The sequence below is a fragment of the Quercus lobata genome, chromosome 12 (genome assembly GCF_001633185.2).
Source record: "Quercus lobata isolate SW786 chromosome 12, ValleyOak3.0 Primary Assembly, whole genome shotgun sequence".
Lineage (NCBI taxonomy): Eukaryota > Viridiplantae > Streptophyta > Magnoliopsida > Fagales > Fagaceae > Quercus > Quercus lobata.
In genome coordinates this window covers 41,064,175-41,081,187 of record NC_044915.1, presented here as the reverse complement: position 1 = coordinate 41,081,187, position 17,013 = coordinate 41,064,175, and the positions used below count along the sequence as shown (strand labels likewise).

Genomic DNA, 17,013 nt, shown 5'->3' with positions numbered 1-17,013 from the left:
AGTATAGTATAGTATAGTATATATATATATGTGTGTATATATATATATATATATTAAATATAGGTCAGTTAGGTTGGGTTAGGTGGATTTGTGAACTTATGACTTGAACCTAACCTAACCCATTGTAAAAAAAAAAAATCACAACCCTTCCCAATCCATCAACCTTTAAAAATCGATCCAACTTGGTAGGTTGGGTTGGATTGAGTTGGTTTTGGCGAGTTGGTAGCACATCTCTAACCTCCTATTTCTACTAAAGAAATTTAACAAAAAAATTTTCAATTGATTATTAGTCTTGGCCACTTCTATTGTTTACTTTTTATCAACAACTTCTAATGTTCACTCTTTTATCACAATACATTAAAAAAAAAAATGTTGCATATAAGAAACTACAAATGGAAATTCAGTACTTGGGGAGTAATATCTTGGATAGCCTTTAGATTCTTCATTATTGGAGAATTCTAGAGACCGTACATGCATGAGTTTCAATATGAAAATAACCCCAAACACTAGGGCTTTAAAAGGGAACTACAACGAATAATTTACCTTGAAGTTTTCCTTATGCTAAATTGAAAACATTGGATCTGTTTGGTTGAAGGGATGGAAAAGTATGAGGATAAAAAATGAGGAAATGATAGAAAAGTGGGAGAATATAAAAAATTTTAGTTTTCCTCATGGTGTTTGGTTTGGGATGGAAAAGTGGAGATAGCTGAAGGGGTGGAAAAGTAGAAAGATAAAAAATGAGGAAATGATAGAAAAGTTGGAGAATATAAAAAAATTTAGTTTTCCTCATGGTGTTTGGTTTGGGGTGGAAAAGTGGAGATAGAGAGTATGTAGTTTGAATAAATTTAATTTCATGCCCTATTAGATAAAAAAAAAAAAGATAAAAAAAGGTTTTAAAAAAACAGATGAAAAAAAAAAAAACAAAGCAAAACAGATGAAACACAACCAAAAAATAATAAATAAAAAAACCAACCGCTGATAAAAAAAAAACCAACTGAATGGAAAGTATAGAAAACAACAAAAATCTGAAGAAGGAAATTAACAAAAAAGTAACAGCTAAATAAAAAAAAGGGACAAAACGAAAAAAGAAGGCACAAATAAAAAAAAAAAATGAACAAATAAGTAACAAAAAAGACAAAACGGAAAAAGAAAGCAAAAAAAAAAAAAAAAGGCACAAACCCAGAAAACCCAACACGTTTTACAGGGGTGTTTTAGACTTTTAGTCTATAAAACTTCTCTCCTGTTTTCTTCTTAATTTGGAGAAAAAACATTTTGGTGAGCCAGAGGAGAAAACATCTAGACTCCACCAATTTTTCTCTCTCCTCCTTCCAACCAAACATCTAATAAAAATATTACCTCATTACTTTTCTCTCATTTTTTTTCCTATCCTCTTTATTCCACCTCAAACCATAAGACCCTTTAAGTTTTCCTTCACAGATCCAACTAGAGGCCAAGTTCACTTCAGTTTAGTATCACATGCCCAACACCCAACTAATCAATTATGTCACATCATATCAAGGATCATTTGTTGACGGCATTCATTCAATATGGTGATTTTTCGTAGTTTCTGTACCTGTTTTGAAGTGTAAATACGGGGAATCTAGTTAACTAATTTAATTTTTCTAACTATTTAGTTAGTAGTAAAGGTTTCAAAACTATTTTTTTTACTAGCATCTCGAGTCTTTGAGGCTCGATTTTGGCCAATAAATCGAGTATCAAAGACTCGATTTTTATGGTCTAATCACATCTGATGTGACATTTCTTTGCCACGTGGTAACCACCTGAAAATCGAGCCTCTAAGGCTCGATTTATAACCAAAAAAATTTTTAAAAAAAATTTGAAGTATCATGCACCAGCCAAAATACCCATAAACAAATTTCAAAAATCCCAAACACGAGACTCAGATCAGAGGGAGAGAGAGCAAACAAATTTCAGAAATCCCAAACACAAGAGACTCAGATCAGAAATCCCAAACACAAGAGCCTCAGATCAGAGGGAAAGAGAGCTCACCTCACTGGTGCGATGGCTTGGGTCGCGCGCAGCCTGGGGTCGCGCGACGGCCTGGGCTCGTGCAGCTTGAGTTCTGGTGATTTTTTTTCTTCGATCTCCATCTTCTCCGATGTTCTGGTGGTTTTTTTTCTCTCCGATCTCGATCTTCTCTCTCTTTTCTGTTTCTGGGTTTTTTTTTCTCTGGTTGTGCTATGATGCTCTGGTTTGATTTTCTGGTCTGATTTCATCTTATTTATATGGGTTATAAATCGAGTCTCTAAGATTTGATTTCTATGTAATTGCCACGTAGAAAAATATGCCACATCGGATGTAATTTGAGCATGAAAATCGAGTTTCTGATACTCGATTTATAGGCCAAAATCGAGCCTCAAAGACTCGAGATGCTAGAAAAAAAAAAAAAATTTTGAAACCTTAACTACTAACTAGATAGTTGGGAAATTATGACTAATTTCCCATTTCGTCCTGTAAATACTAATTATTTTAACTTTTAGGTGATGATTCCATTAACATACATTGCACTTACCATCAAGCATGTCAAGGGGGTTTCCTTCCAACTCTAAAGGTTCCTCCTACAAACAGAAAAATTATGGCAAAAATACCATTTTAATTCTTTTGGGTCACTGTCATTTCAGTCCTTTATATTTAGTAATAGTCAATTTAATCCATGTTATTTTCAACTTTGCAATTACTTTGGTCTTTACATTTTGGTAACATGATTAATCATTGTCATTTTCAACTTGTAGTCAATTTGATTCATGCCATTTTCAATTTTTAGTCATTCTAGGTCCAAATCTAGTTTTGTTTTAGTTGCTAAGTGTCTACCAGGGTTGTAGATTAGTAAATTTTATTTGTGTTTGGATGCCAAGAAAGTGCTAGAAAAAGCAAGAACTGTTGTGATTTGACGATAGAGACCAAATTGATTGAAAGTTGAAAATAATATGTACCAAATTAATTACTACCAAAATGTAAAACCAAAATTAACAATTATCCCAAAATAGTATTTTCACCAAAGATTATACTGTGACCCACAAGTGCGAGGGGTTGCTCTAGGCCAATTTCATTATCAGTAAAGGCAATCTCATATTAGAACCGTTACATGGAATGGTCGAAATAACGTGAATGTGGGGGAAAATATGGTAAAATGGTACACTAGTAAAGGCTATTGCGATTGCAGATGTGCTTTCCATTGGTACAGTTGCGATCATAACAACAGATACATGGTAATCACATCAGCACAAGCTTCCATGTATATTTTCCTCGAGTTCTCATATCCTTACTCAGCTTGAGGCATAAAAAAGACTGAGCAAAAGATTACCCCCCACATTGGTTTCCTGGTATCCATATATTGTTCCTTGAAGTAAACTGCCCCTTGGAGTATCCATATTCCCATGCAACTCGCAGACAAAGTGACCTCAAAAATTACCAAAAATTATTAGCGCAGCACATGACATAATCTCCTCAAACGCACTCGTTCCTGGTAAAAAGAGAGTCAGCATATCAACTGCACTGAGCTTTTTTGTTCTTTAATCACCCATTGAGCAATGGTAATAGGAAAAAAGATATAAGAATGAATACTGTTGAGTGAGTTTTTTGTTCCAACGCTTCTAGGACCACATCATTTGCCACAACTTGATGACATGTGTGACTATGATTGGTGAACCATCACTTTCACACAAACCCATCACTGCCTTCTTCTTTTCTTTTCCTTTTCTTTTTTTTCTTTTTTTTTTTTTCACCACTCAAAATCGCACATGTCAAGGTAGTGGTGGTAAAAGCTGTGTGTCCATAAACTCTCTTTTGTTCTTTTCTTGTCCATGAGCAAATTAATTGAAAAATACGAATGCCATAGCAAACTATACTTGCCTCAGAGTCGTCATGATCATATCGAAGCAAGAAAAGACACCTGCAACCCCTTATATCATGCAGTCTCCTTTGGATTTCTAAAACATGAGCATCATAGTAGATTGCTTGATCTCTTTTCTCCTAAAATTCAATCACATTGGCAGTTTAGATGGGCTATCAAGAATTGAGGCCTTTTCTAGAACACACCAAAACAATGCATTTAAAATCACCTGGAAGCAGAGGACAAGGTCCCCAACCTTCACTTTATGACACTCTGAATGCTCCAAAGGAATAGAGCGTTGCCGCACTGACTTTTTCACATTGACCCACTCATCTTCCTCAGCACCAAATCCAACAAATCTGACACAAACTTCCTTTGACAAAATTTATCAAATGTAATTAGGTAGAATAAATGGCACAAATAACCGGTTACTTTTTAGTATTCATCATTCCTAATTATTTGGTCTATGTTCTTTAATACATACATACATACATATATATATATACAGGGCACAAATAACTGGTTACTTTTACTATTGATCGTTCCTAACTATTTGGTCTATGTGTATATATTTGTGGCACACTTTGCGAGAGAGAGAGAGAGGGAGAGAGGAGGGGGGGGGGGTTGTAGCTCAAAATCTCTAAACCACTAACCCTTCCCTTCCCACAGGCCCACACCACCGTGCCATTAAGAGTTTGACCACTTCTTTAATTCAGTATCATTTCAAAAGTTGAAGAAAAAACATATGATTTATTGACTTACAAATTCACCAGAAAGAAATCTGTGGGCAAGGAACACATCAACATCATACCTGCAAAGCCAGAAGTCTGATTAAAAGGTTCAAAAAGTTTTAACCAAGTTACAAGCACTATAAAAGGTAATTAGTGAATTATATATATAATATCTCTCTCTCTCTTACTGTTAGACCCTGATTAATACTGATTATAGTCAGACCAAAGCAAGAAAGATATTGTGATTGTACCTACAAAAAGCTAATCCCTTCTAAATTTTATTGTCATATTTTCTCATTTATTTTAAAATCCTTTTTTTTTATATATATTTATTTAGGGGTGGGTGAGGGGAGGTTTAAATGCAATCTAGAGGGATCAAACTTGTAAATTAAACATTTAGTCAATTATTTTAGTAGATATACATTCCTGCTTCTGGTAACCTCAATGCTGAAAGCCAACTATTTTGGGTTGCAACTTTAAGTTAATGGGGTGGATTATTGAACACACTCCCAATGAAGAATCTTAAGAGGTGAAATTTAAGCAACTGTCCAAAATAACTGTTGTACTCTTTTTGACAATTAATAACAAGAATTTTTACTTACAATAAATAAAAAAAGGCCCTGTTTTTGGATAATAACAGAAAGGCCTTGAGGCCTAAAAGTAGGTAATACTTTTTGGCATTTTTAGTTCACAGGTAGGAAGCCTGCCTCAGATGCCTCATACTATGAACTAATATTTTGATTTTGCTATTTCAAGTGATTAATCAGCAACCCCTTGTAGTTCGGACTAAGGCTTCATCGAGTAGATTGCTTAACTAAATTTCATTCGCTATGTCTGTCTCTTTTATTGATAAGTCACTCATCTCTCACCCTATTATTTATTATATGAAGGGAGGTTCCATCTGAAGTTAGACTTCATTCATTATCATACTTCCTACTTAAACATGTGCCTTTCTTTCTTTTTTATTTTCTTCTTCTTTTTATTTTAATTGCATTGCTAAAAAGATTCACCTTTCCTACATCCCACAAAAGTAGGGCTTTGCGCGTTGGGTAAGACCCTATAAAAAAAAAAAAAAAAACTTTCACTGTCTACAATGATCCATGCTCTATTTGTGTTTTTATTTACACAAAGTCTTCATATGGTTCAATTTTATATATATATCTGAAGTTTCAATTTCAATTTCATATGTGGGCAATTCCACCAAGATCTTTGAAAATTTGGCCATGATATATATCTGATCCATGAAATGGTCCCACCGTAACCAGTTATCCATAATATCAAAAAAATTGTTTAGTTCATTTAATTCCAATATTCAATATTATTAGATATTAGTAATCATGATCTGAATAATAATTCAGATTGTATTACTAATAGTATTATGGTCTGCTATTTAAAAAAAAAGATGTTATTGTTATTAACATTTCTTCAATTAAGTCTGCTACTATTCTCCTGAATTGTCTAAAAAGGTTCAACGGCTTCCACATTTTTTATATTTATTATTCTCCAGTTATCCTTTAATATCTTTGCCAATGCATATTTTATCAAATCTATAAAAGCTTATGCCATAGGCCTTTCCAATGATGAAGACACCCTGTATCATGCTTTGACCTTTAAAAATACTGGTGGCAAACAATAGGACAACAATAAACCACACAAGGATGCATTCAACAAAGTGATATTAAAATATTAAATGATCAGCTTAAAGTTTCTAACAAAGTAATGAAAAAGAATACCCTTGCTTATATGTAGGCTTACCATGCTCCATCTTTTGATGACCTTGCCTCAAATTCCAACTCTAATAAGGCTGGGATCCTTTTGCCTGCTTCTAAACTATCTGGGATTCTTTCTCCTGCTTTTGAACTATCTTCTACAGAAGATTACAGCAAAAAATGTCAAAGATTACATACTTAAACATTAATTTATTAACTCAAAAATTCTAACTCATTTATAAAGTAAGATAAATATCAATTGTAAGAAGGGGCCTATGAAAAAGTAAAATCCCATTTTAAAAAACGAGATGAGTACCAAAATTTAAAAGAGAACTAATAAGTAAAAGCCAGAGTCATATGCACTGTCTTGACATACTGCACATCAATCAAAACATCCACAATTCAAATACATTTATTTAATGAGCATGTTTTATTATAGTATCACATACCATAAAGCAAATTTGACAACTAATCACTAAATTGTGTTGATGGCAACAGCACAAAAGACATAAATTGAATATCCACTACAACATGGTAAAGAATTCCAAAAGCATAAAGATTCTTCAACAATAGCTTGGGGCAGTTTACCATACTATTGACAATTGACTCTATGTTTTTATTTGATAAGTACAGTACTGATTATATATAACTTGTAAATGTAACAACTGAAATTGCAAGTTGAGGAGTTAATGCCAATGGTAAACTTTCTAACCATATTAAATTTAATAGTACATTTTTTCAGCCATATTCTATATATTAAGCCATTCATGTTTCTTTTTTTCTTTTTACAACATTAAAGTCATTCATCTTGTTCATTTGCTTCAATCCATCCATTATCATCTCCAGTTCTTTCATCAAATTCTGCATTTGCAGATGCTTTATACATAACATTGTATTTACAAGGCACCATGAGTTCAACACTAAATGGGTCCCCCTGCTTTTTATAAACCATTTACTCAAAGATAGGATTTAAGACATGAAAAGAGTTAATCTCTCCACAGTCTGCAGTCTACACACTGCCAACTAGAGAGAGAGAGAGAGAGAGGGGGGGGGGGGTAAATTTGTATATAAAAACACACAATATAAAGAGCAAGATATAAAAATTCTGATAACTGCAACAAATATTATCTTATATAACAGCATGGATAAAACAGAAAAGAAGCAGTAAGCATTTTGAACCTTTAGGCCTTTCCAAGTTTTCATCTGTCCCATTAGAAGGGCTAGCTTTTGGGAGCACGGGCAGATTTTTAGAGGCTTCCGGTACATTTTGCTGCTGATTTTGGAACCAACTATGTACCTAAGACATGATCAGAACACATAAGTGTTACAAAATAGACAACAATTCTTTAAGGCAGCAACCCAAGTTAGTAATAATCCTATCTTAGAGTAGAATAATAATAATAAAGAGGGAAATAGAAAGAATAGATAATGCAATAACCTCATTCCATTTAACAATAGGTTTCCCAGCACGACCAGATGAGCGACTGCAGAGACATACATGCAAAGTGAAAGGCTTAGCAACTAGACACGCAACTTTTTTAATGGCAAGTAAGTTACACACACACCCAATGGGTCTTCACCCATGACCTCATCCTCCATCTATTATTGAGAGAGAAGAAAGTAACATTTAAGACAAACAATTTTTAGACAATAATCAATCACACATGTATCATAGTTCTTACTTATAAAAACAAAAAACGTATGTATCATAGTTATAACCAAATTATACATATTAATCAAATCTATAAAGATACGAAATGGGACTCACTTAAAACCTTTTGCAATTCTTTGACATATTTCTCGGTTCAGCAACTGTTCTCCTGATTCCTTTAGCAATTTTTCCATTTTCTCAATCTGTTTGCAAGGGATTGAGCAGATAAAATTATGATACTTTTTAGCAAATAACATTAACCCAAAAAAAATCAATTGAAAACAATTTCAACAAAGAAAAATGCTAAAAGTGTGGACAGGGTTGCTTTTGAAAATATCTAAAAGACAAATGTGACAGCTTTCAAGAAAAAAAGAAGAAGAAGAAATGATTGAACAAACATTATTAGTATTATTTAGCAAATGCAAACAATGTCCAAATAATGCACCCCCAATGGATATTGCGCCACTAAATTCTTAAGTCAAAGCTGATTTCACCTATTATGAGGAAGATAGAACAATAACAATCAGCCCAAATATTTGTAACTCATTAGACTCCTTTATGTTCATTCACTTGTCTGCGCTTCAATAAAATCTTTATTTACTTATCCAAAAAAAAAAAAAAAAAAAAATCAGCCCAAATAATTGTGGATTTTAAAGGCACACCTTAAAAGCTTATCTATGCATGCGCGTGTGTGTGTGTGTGTGCACGCGCACACGTGCGTGTAGAAAAAATGAAAATCTTATCATAAATCCTGGCATGAGAAAACTCTACCAGGCTGCTCACTTTTTTTGAATGCCATAGAAGCACAAAATCTTGAATCCTTTCCCCTTCAATCAAGAAACTATGTACCTAAATATATCACTTTAGTTCTTGTAGGACAGGTTCTGCATGGGCTGATATTCTATGTTGCAAAAGAATTACTCAGTCACACCTTGGGATCATCATTCAAGGCAAGAAAGCATGGAATCCCATTTTGGAGAAAATTGAGTGAAGACTATCAAGTTGGAAGCAATTATATTTGTCAAAATGAGGGGGGAAAGAGAAGATCTACATAAAAACTTAATACAATCGTTCACAACCTCTACATTTGAGGCTAACAGATTGGAGAGGAATTTTTTGTGGAGTGGTTTGGGTGACGAGTTCAAATTCAATCTTGTGAATTGGAAAACAGTTTGTTCTCCTACTAGCTAGGGGAGTTTAGGGAGGTCTAAGCTGGACACTTTTAACCAAGCCTGTTGGGCTTTGGAGAGGAAGACACTCATTTATAGAGATGGGTTGTTCCTTTGAAATGTGGGGAGGATTGGGATTGATGGTCAACAGGGGAGGTAAGAGGTGCCTATGAATGTAACTTATCAAGGAGCATAAAATAAATTGAAAACAAAGTTCCAAATGACCTAGCTAATCAAAGTGCACAATATAATAGTTGGGACTCTATGATCACAATAAAACACAATATCATAAGCACATCAACTCTTCAAATTCTAAAATCCCCACACAACTTTACACAAATCTAGAGGATAACTAAGCTGAAACATAGAAATGCTTTGAACTTGTTCACAATAAGAATAAATATCAAAATTTCCACCACCAACATCCACCCCCCCCCCCCCCCCGCGGGGGGGCAAAAAGGAAGGATAGAATTTCCATGCCTCTGTTAAAAGATCCATTATTTCCATGCACTTTTTTTTGCACTTACGAACAAAATTTCCACAAGTTTGCTTTTAACAGAGGCTATAACTTAAGACATCATGATCAGAGAACTATAAACCTCTGCACATATAAAACATATATAAATGACTTAATCACGTTCAACCAAACCCAAGAGGCTTAACTTCAACTTAAAAGTTAACTATCATGTTTGTACTGTAAGACTAGGATAATCAATCAGTACCCATGTTTCACTGCCAATCGGGTTCTAAAATTACCAGTCAGACAATTGTAACCTACTACATTGATAGATTATGAATCAAAACCCACATAGGAATATAAGATCCTCAAAAGCTTTTACAAAGATTGAGGTTATCTGTTCTAGTACACAAAGCTGCCAAGAGTCTTGTGGCTCAATGGCATTGCCCAATTCTCCAATGAAGAAGAACCCTGGTTTGAATCCCCTCCCCCACTTCGAGTATTTTTTTAAAATAAAACCTTATACAAGGCTGAAATTAAGAGCTAACAGTAAAGATTCCATTAGTGAAACCCATGTTCTTGTGCTAAAAAAAAAGCTGCAAAAAATTAGGGTCATCACAAACACAGACCATAGATGATTTCCATGATTCAAAATTAAGGATTTTTGTTTGTGTGTTTGAGGCTACGATATATGGCATTATGAACAGAAAATATTTATAAAAAATAAAAAATAAAAAAAATTGTATAACATATAATCATTAAAATTTTGTGCATAACAGAAGCTCTTTCATGATTGTAAATAATCACAGAAATTAATCAACAAAAAGAAAAAAAGTAATAATATAAATCATTTAAAAAAAAAAAAAAAGAGCTACATTTACAATATACAAAGAAAAAAGGAACAAAAAAAAAGGATTACCTCAGCCTTTGTAAAGCCAGAAAAGGCTGGCCTTTCTCTTGGACGAAGACGGCCCATGATTCTCTCTCTCTGTGAAAAGCCCTAAGTTTGAATATTCTCTCTTTCTCTCCTTAAGTTCTGTTTGGTTAGAAACCCTAGAAGAACTACTTTTAAGGCTGTCTTGCTGGCTCTACAGTTTAAGCGCCTTTTTGAGTTCTTTCTATTTTGGGTTTTAATTCTTTGTGTACCCTTTTTGGTTGGTGTCCGTACCAATCAACATTCAATAGTGAATTGATTGATTAATCAACACAAACAAAACAGTGCATTGAGCCCAAAAAAGGGAAAAAAAAACAGTACTACAGGACTCCAAACTCAGGACTCTTTTTTTTCTTTTTTTGTTCATTAATTCAATCAACAGGACGGTGGGAAGCACAAAAATGGCTTCATGGGGATCTATGTTTGTACAGCAGCCTCATTTCTAAAGGCCCAAATTGGCAAATTCTAGCTTGGTTAAGCCCATAATATCTATATGAGAAATAGGTACAATTTTGTGATTTTTTGTATGAGCCAAATGTTGGCGGATATTTTCGATAGCATTTTTAGTAACACAACCATATATACAGTAGGCCATTTTTCAAAGCAAGCACATGAATTGCCATGCATGCTTGATAATCAAGAGGAATGGTTCCAAAACACTACTTCGACATGTAGATTAAGTGTTTGTGGTTGACCATACAATGCAATTGATGCATCTATTCGATGATATTGGTCATTCATGAGTGCATATTAATGTGTTCTATAATCATTGTGGCATTAACTATAAATGCTAGAGAGCACACACAATCACCATGTGTACGTTTTGGGTTTTATGGTGAAAGTTAATATAAGTTTCCTCTTGAGATTAAATAAATAGGAGACATATTGTATATAAATGTCGCATTCACTAAGGTGACGTCTTTAATATGCATGTTATGTTAATTAAGACTCTGCATGAATAGCTCATAATCCATGTAGCTTGTAATTGGCTACATGCAAAATCTTAATTTAGCACCTAAGGAGATGAGCAAATAAAGGACATGTAGACACGTGGACAATATCTAAAATAAGATTTATATTGTGTTGTAAAGAAATTGGACATACACATTTTGAAAATGATAACTCCACTATAGCATGTAAACTCATACTACATGTACTTTTTTTTATCACCATGAGAGGTGAGTCTTGTAGGTCATTATACAATATACATACACCAAATATATCCTACATGATTTCGATTATGTTACAAGGTAGAGAATTAAATGATTGTTACTCTAGCATGTTGTATATTGTCATGGATGATGCGATCTAAAGAGACATGACTAAGGAAATTATTGAACTAAACTTAAGTAACATGAGAGCAAATGAAGACTATTTGATAAAGTCTCAATGGGTTCCAGTTAACTCAACGGGCAAAATCTCTAATAGTTGAATAAAAGATCTAGGAATCAATCCCTATTTACACAAAAAAACCGATTGATATATTGATCTGATGATAAAAAACTATTATTAAGAATGGACGCTATAGGATGAAACTATCTCAAAAAAAAAAAAAAAAAAAAACTATTTGATAGTATATCCATGTTTTGTACTCCTAGTTGACAAATCGTGTTACTTCTTGAACGTTATGACTTAATCGAGAATGCGTAACAGTTAGTAGGCTTTAACACGGCTCTAAAATGATTGAGTTAAAGAAGGATCATCGGTGTTAAATCCAATGTGACCGAATGAATATCCAAGGCAAATTGAGACACTAATAGGGATGTTTTTAACGTGTTATCCTAATCCATCATAAGAATTATTTTAATGCTTCCAACTTTTCTTAAGGTTGAACTCGCTAGTTGCACAACCTACTTGCAAAGTATGAATGATGTTAAAAATTGATATGAGAACGTATTGCCTAGTTGCCCAGTGCCAAATATGTGCAAATGGGAAATGTTATAAATATTGGGTGGTGAAGAACCCAATGAGTATGCCTATAATGGGCCTGATCCAGTTCACAACGAAGAGTTAAGACTTGGTAAAAGGGAGTGATTAACTTTATGAAAGTGCATGTCATTTGGTGAAAATGTGTGACTTTTAGCGAAGGATTACAATATTTGGCAAATGTTGCAACTGTTAATTAAGAAGGTCGTGACATTTCTTGAAGGGGGTGGATGTGTGTTTGAGTAGGACATTACACATTATTGTTAGAGAATAAACTAGGGTGGTTTGTAGAGAACTACACAGAAGGAAATCTCTCTCTCTCTCTCTCTCTCTCTCTCTCTCAATTTCTAATAGCGAATTAGGATGTGAATATTGTGTGTTATGTTCATATAACAAACACCGTTGTGCGAGTTTCATTAATTTTTTGTTCATAATCGGCAATATAAGACAATGTAAATCACTTACAAGGTTCCTACCTATATGTAAGTTTGATTAAGGACAAGGTAAGCAAATAAAGAATTGTTGTTTATATGTTATTCATTTCCATTGGCAAACAAGTTGTTATAAAATTTATACCATAAAACCATATCAGAAGAGAAATTTAAATCCATTCTATATACACTAAAATCTAGGGGTGTTCACCAAACCACATAAACCACACAAACCGCACCAAAACCGTCCGCAAAATAGTATAACTGCACCGCACTGCAAGTAATAATGCACCGCACCGCATGGTGCAGTGCAGTTTGCGGTTTTATAATAAGAAAACCGCACAAACCATACCGCACCGCACCCTCTCTATATATTAATATATTTAATTATTTTTAATATTAAATATATTATTAATAGTTTAATAACTCTAGTTTTCCAAAAAAAAAAAAAAGTTTGATAACCCTAGCAAGTGTTGATTAAGAAAGCCAATCCAAAATAAAGAAAAACTAGCTCAATAGTTTAAAACTTTGACCAAAATAAAGGGAAAAATTAGTTTTGGGCTAGGTAGAAAAAACCCAAAATTTGAAATATATACCAATTTCAAATAATTCAAACCGCATCTTATATACTACACCGCATATGTGACCGCAAAAATGAGGTGCGGTGCGGTTATGGTTTTAGCTAAACTTTAAATTGCACCGCACCACACATGTGACTGCAAAAATAATGTGCGGTGCAGTTATGGTTTTAGCTAAATCGCACTGCAAAGTGCGGTGCTAAAAATGACCAAAAACAGCACCGTACCGCACTGCGAACACCCCTACTAAAATCTATAGGCATGCATCAACTGATAAGTGATACAATAAGTCTAGATGCACATTAAAATTGATAACAAATTTCCTACTTATGTGAGGTGACAAGTGGTAAATGGTAGATAATAAAGTAGTGTTAGTAGTGAGATCTTATAAGAATCAATAATAAACTATCAATTCAACAATCATTGTGTGAAATTTATTGTCAAAATTGTTGTGTTTGTAGTATTTTTCAGAAATAGTTTTTTTTTTTTTTTTTTGTGAGAATCGAGATTTGTACTAACTTGATGAGTGTCATATATATGGATAGATTTTCATGTAGAAGAACAAAAGATGTGTTACTTTTGTTTTAACGGTTGGTTAGAGATTTTTTAAAATGATAATGAGTAGTAAAATGAAACAAATAACCAAACAATATAGAGAAATTGCAAGACAAAACATATATGGAAGTTGGAACTAGTACTTCAAGAATGTTATGTTATTCATCATTTTTTTATAGCGAAAACTACATTTTCGTCCCTATATTTTCACGCGATTCCCACTTTGGTTCCTATCTTTTATTTTCACCGCTTTTACTTCCTATTTAGAAAAACATCATTCATTTTAGTCCTTTTTGTCAGTGCCCTAACAGCAAAATCCTAAGTGGCAGACGGAGTGCATCGCTAGCACACTAAATGCCGACATCAACATTAAAATAATAATATAATATTTTATTTAGCATTTTAAAAATGCCACGTCATCTTTTAAAAACAAAAAATTAATTTATGAATTTTAACTAAAGGAAAAAACAGAAATAAAAACAAAAAATAATATAAATTGAGATCTAACTTTATTTTGAGTAAGAACAGACAAGAACACACACCCAGTCATTATTTTGTTGGCAACCAAACACAATATTAGCTGAAAAACCCAGTCATTGTTATTTATTTACTTATTTTCCCATATCTTCGTCTCTCTCATCTCGAACTCTCTTATATCTCAAACTCACTCAAGCTAAAGACCCAAAACCTCTCTCTCTCTCTCTCTCTCTAAGATTAGTGGTTATCTCTCTTAGATCGGTGGGTCTCTGCCTCAGATCAATGGGTGCTCCGAATCAATGGGTTGTTTTTGTCTCAAATCAGTGAGACTTTCTCTATTTCATCTCTCTATCTCTCAAGTCAGAGGTGGAGATTTCAGTGGAGATAGGTGGTGGCACACTCCGATGGTGGCTTTGTGGCTTATGATTTTTGTTGATCTGGGTTCTCACCTTGTTCAAATATGGGTTGGTGAGGAGGGCTTAAGGTTCGATCAAGGGGATTTTCTGACAAAAAGAGTTTGAGGTGTGTTGGGTTAATGGTTTTGTGGGTATTTTGTTCAAATTTGGGTGGGAGTTGTGTTTGATTTTCTAGGTTTGTGCTCGTGTGTTCTAGGTTTGATTTTCTTGTGTTTTTGTGTTTGATTTTCTGGGTTTGTGTTAATTTTTTGGGTTTGTATTCTTTGGGTTTTGAAAATTTTGGGTGCTCAATCTGGGTTTTTTCCCTTATCTCACATTAGATTTTTTAAAAATCTTTTTTTATTTTTATTTTATTTATAACAAATCTATGGTATTTCTGGGTTTTGGCTAATTATGTCTATTTCTAGGACTTTTCAAGAGTGATTTGGCGCTTGTGGATGTTCTTCTTGTTTTGCTTTGGGGCTCAGCGAGAGAAGACATGGAAGTGAGAGTCGGTGGTGGTGGTAGTGGTTTTGGGAGAGAAGAGTGAGATTGGTTCAGGATCTTTGTTTTGGATTGCTGGGGTTTGATCATCGGATGGGTTTTGGGTCTTCAATCTTGTGTTCTTATTTTCTAAGTTATTTGTGATTTTTGGTTTTTAATTTTGAGTTCTTAAATCTAAGTTGATGTTCTTGTTCAAGATACTTTTATATCTTAATTCATGTGAATTTTTATTTTTAATTTTGTTTTTGTAAGGACGCGATTTTGTAATGAACCGTAACAGGGTTGGGTTCGCACGTAAAAAGGCCCAAACAATATGATTTGTAGAGCGTGGGTGTAAAGAACTAGGTTAACAGTGGTCTCCCTTAAAAAAATTCACTCTCAAGTATATTAAAGGTCTAAAGTTGGTACAACGATCGTTTTCTTTAGTGACCAATGCAATTCTTTTTCTCTACTTTTGCTCTCTTCTTTTTTGTCTATGTTTCTCTCCCTTTTCTTTTTCTGTTCCGATCCCCTTTTCTTCATGCTCTTCTTTTAGTTTATATACCCCCCCTTTGTGTTCCATCCTTACCGCATACGTGTAGGTTAGGTTCGGAGGATTTCTTTCTGTCCTATCTAGCACCTCCTGGAACTTCCTATGGGCAGCTGTAAGGCTGCTTCCTTACTGTTCAGGTACTACCTCCACATTAATGCGGCCAGAGAGTTGGTTGAGAGGTCATTAATGCGGAGGCAGCTGTAGTTATAGATATTTGTTTGCCTTATCTCTTTCATCCTTGGTCGGTTATTCTATCCTTTACGGTGACCTAATTCTGAGGTCTGGTTGCAATAAGACCACGTCCTGATCGTCCTCGGACGCATACTGCCGAGGAGTAGGGTGTCCTCGGACGGATATGCAGAACCCTACCCTTGTGATGTTGACTACCATCCCCCTTCAGTAACTTCCTTATGACCTGACTTGGCTTCCTCGGACGGATATGCATCCTCGGATGGGCCACGGGCCCAACAATCCTAAATCAATTCTAAACTTTATGGGCCTATTGATCGAACGGTCCCCACAGTTTTGATTTTTTTTTTATTTAGTTAAAATTAATAAATTGATTTTTTAAATTTATATGCTAATGTGGCATTTTTTAATGCCAAAATATAATTTATTATTATTATTTTAATAGTTTCGTTTGCCATTTAGGGTTTTGCCGTTAGGGCACTAACGGAAATGACTAAAATGGATGACATCTTTCTAAATAAGAAGTAAAAGCGGTGAAAATAAAAAATAGGGATCAAAGTGGGAATCGCGTGAAAATGTAGGGACGAAAATGTGGTTTTCGCCTTTTTTTATAGGCATAGGATCATAATGAAAGGATAATTTAAAATGTAAGGAATTAAACCGTGGATTCCAGTTAGCTCAATTGGTAAAGTCTCTGATAGTTGAATAAGAGATCTTGAGTTCAATCTCCGCCTACACTAAAGAATTGATTTAGTGTCTTGGTCTGATAATAAAAAGCTATCATCATGAGCAGACTCTATAGATTGAAACTCTTTCGAAAAAGAAAAAGAAAAAAAATTGAACCAATATGAATGGAAAACCCAAGTGGTGACAACCCAAAGCCAAAGGTTTCGTGCATGAATTGATGAATGACATTTTTTTA

General features: G+C 34.1%; 1 protein-coding gene across 2 annotated transcripts; it reads right to left on the bottom strand.

Moving 5' to 3' along the window:
- Positions 1-2,962: 2,962 nt before the first annotated feature.
- Positions 2,963-10,871, bottom strand: LOC115972050 (protein SAWADEE HOMEODOMAIN HOMOLOG 2-like). 2 transcript variants are annotated; one of them, XM_031092195.1, is made up of 9 exons: positions 10,490-10,871; positions 8,062-8,147; positions 7,732-7,777; positions 7,473-7,590; positions 6,340-6,451; positions 4,616-4,664; positions 4,083-4,226; positions 3,874-3,993; positions 2,963-3,484 (listed from the first exon to the last, which is right to left on the bottom strand). In XM_031092195.1, exons 1-9 carry the CDS (start codon positions 10,544-10,546, stop codon positions 3,443-3,445), a joined length of 774 nt encoding a protein of 257 aa, XP_030948055.1. In that variant the 5' UTR covers positions 10,547-10,871; the 3' UTR covers positions 2,963-3,442. The 2 variants fall into 2 exon arrangements, with proteins under 2 accessions (XP_030948055.1, XP_030948056.1); XM_031092196.1 differs by having other exon boundaries at positions 8,069-8,147.
- Between the last annotated feature and the right edge of the window lie 6,142 nt (positions 10,872-17,013).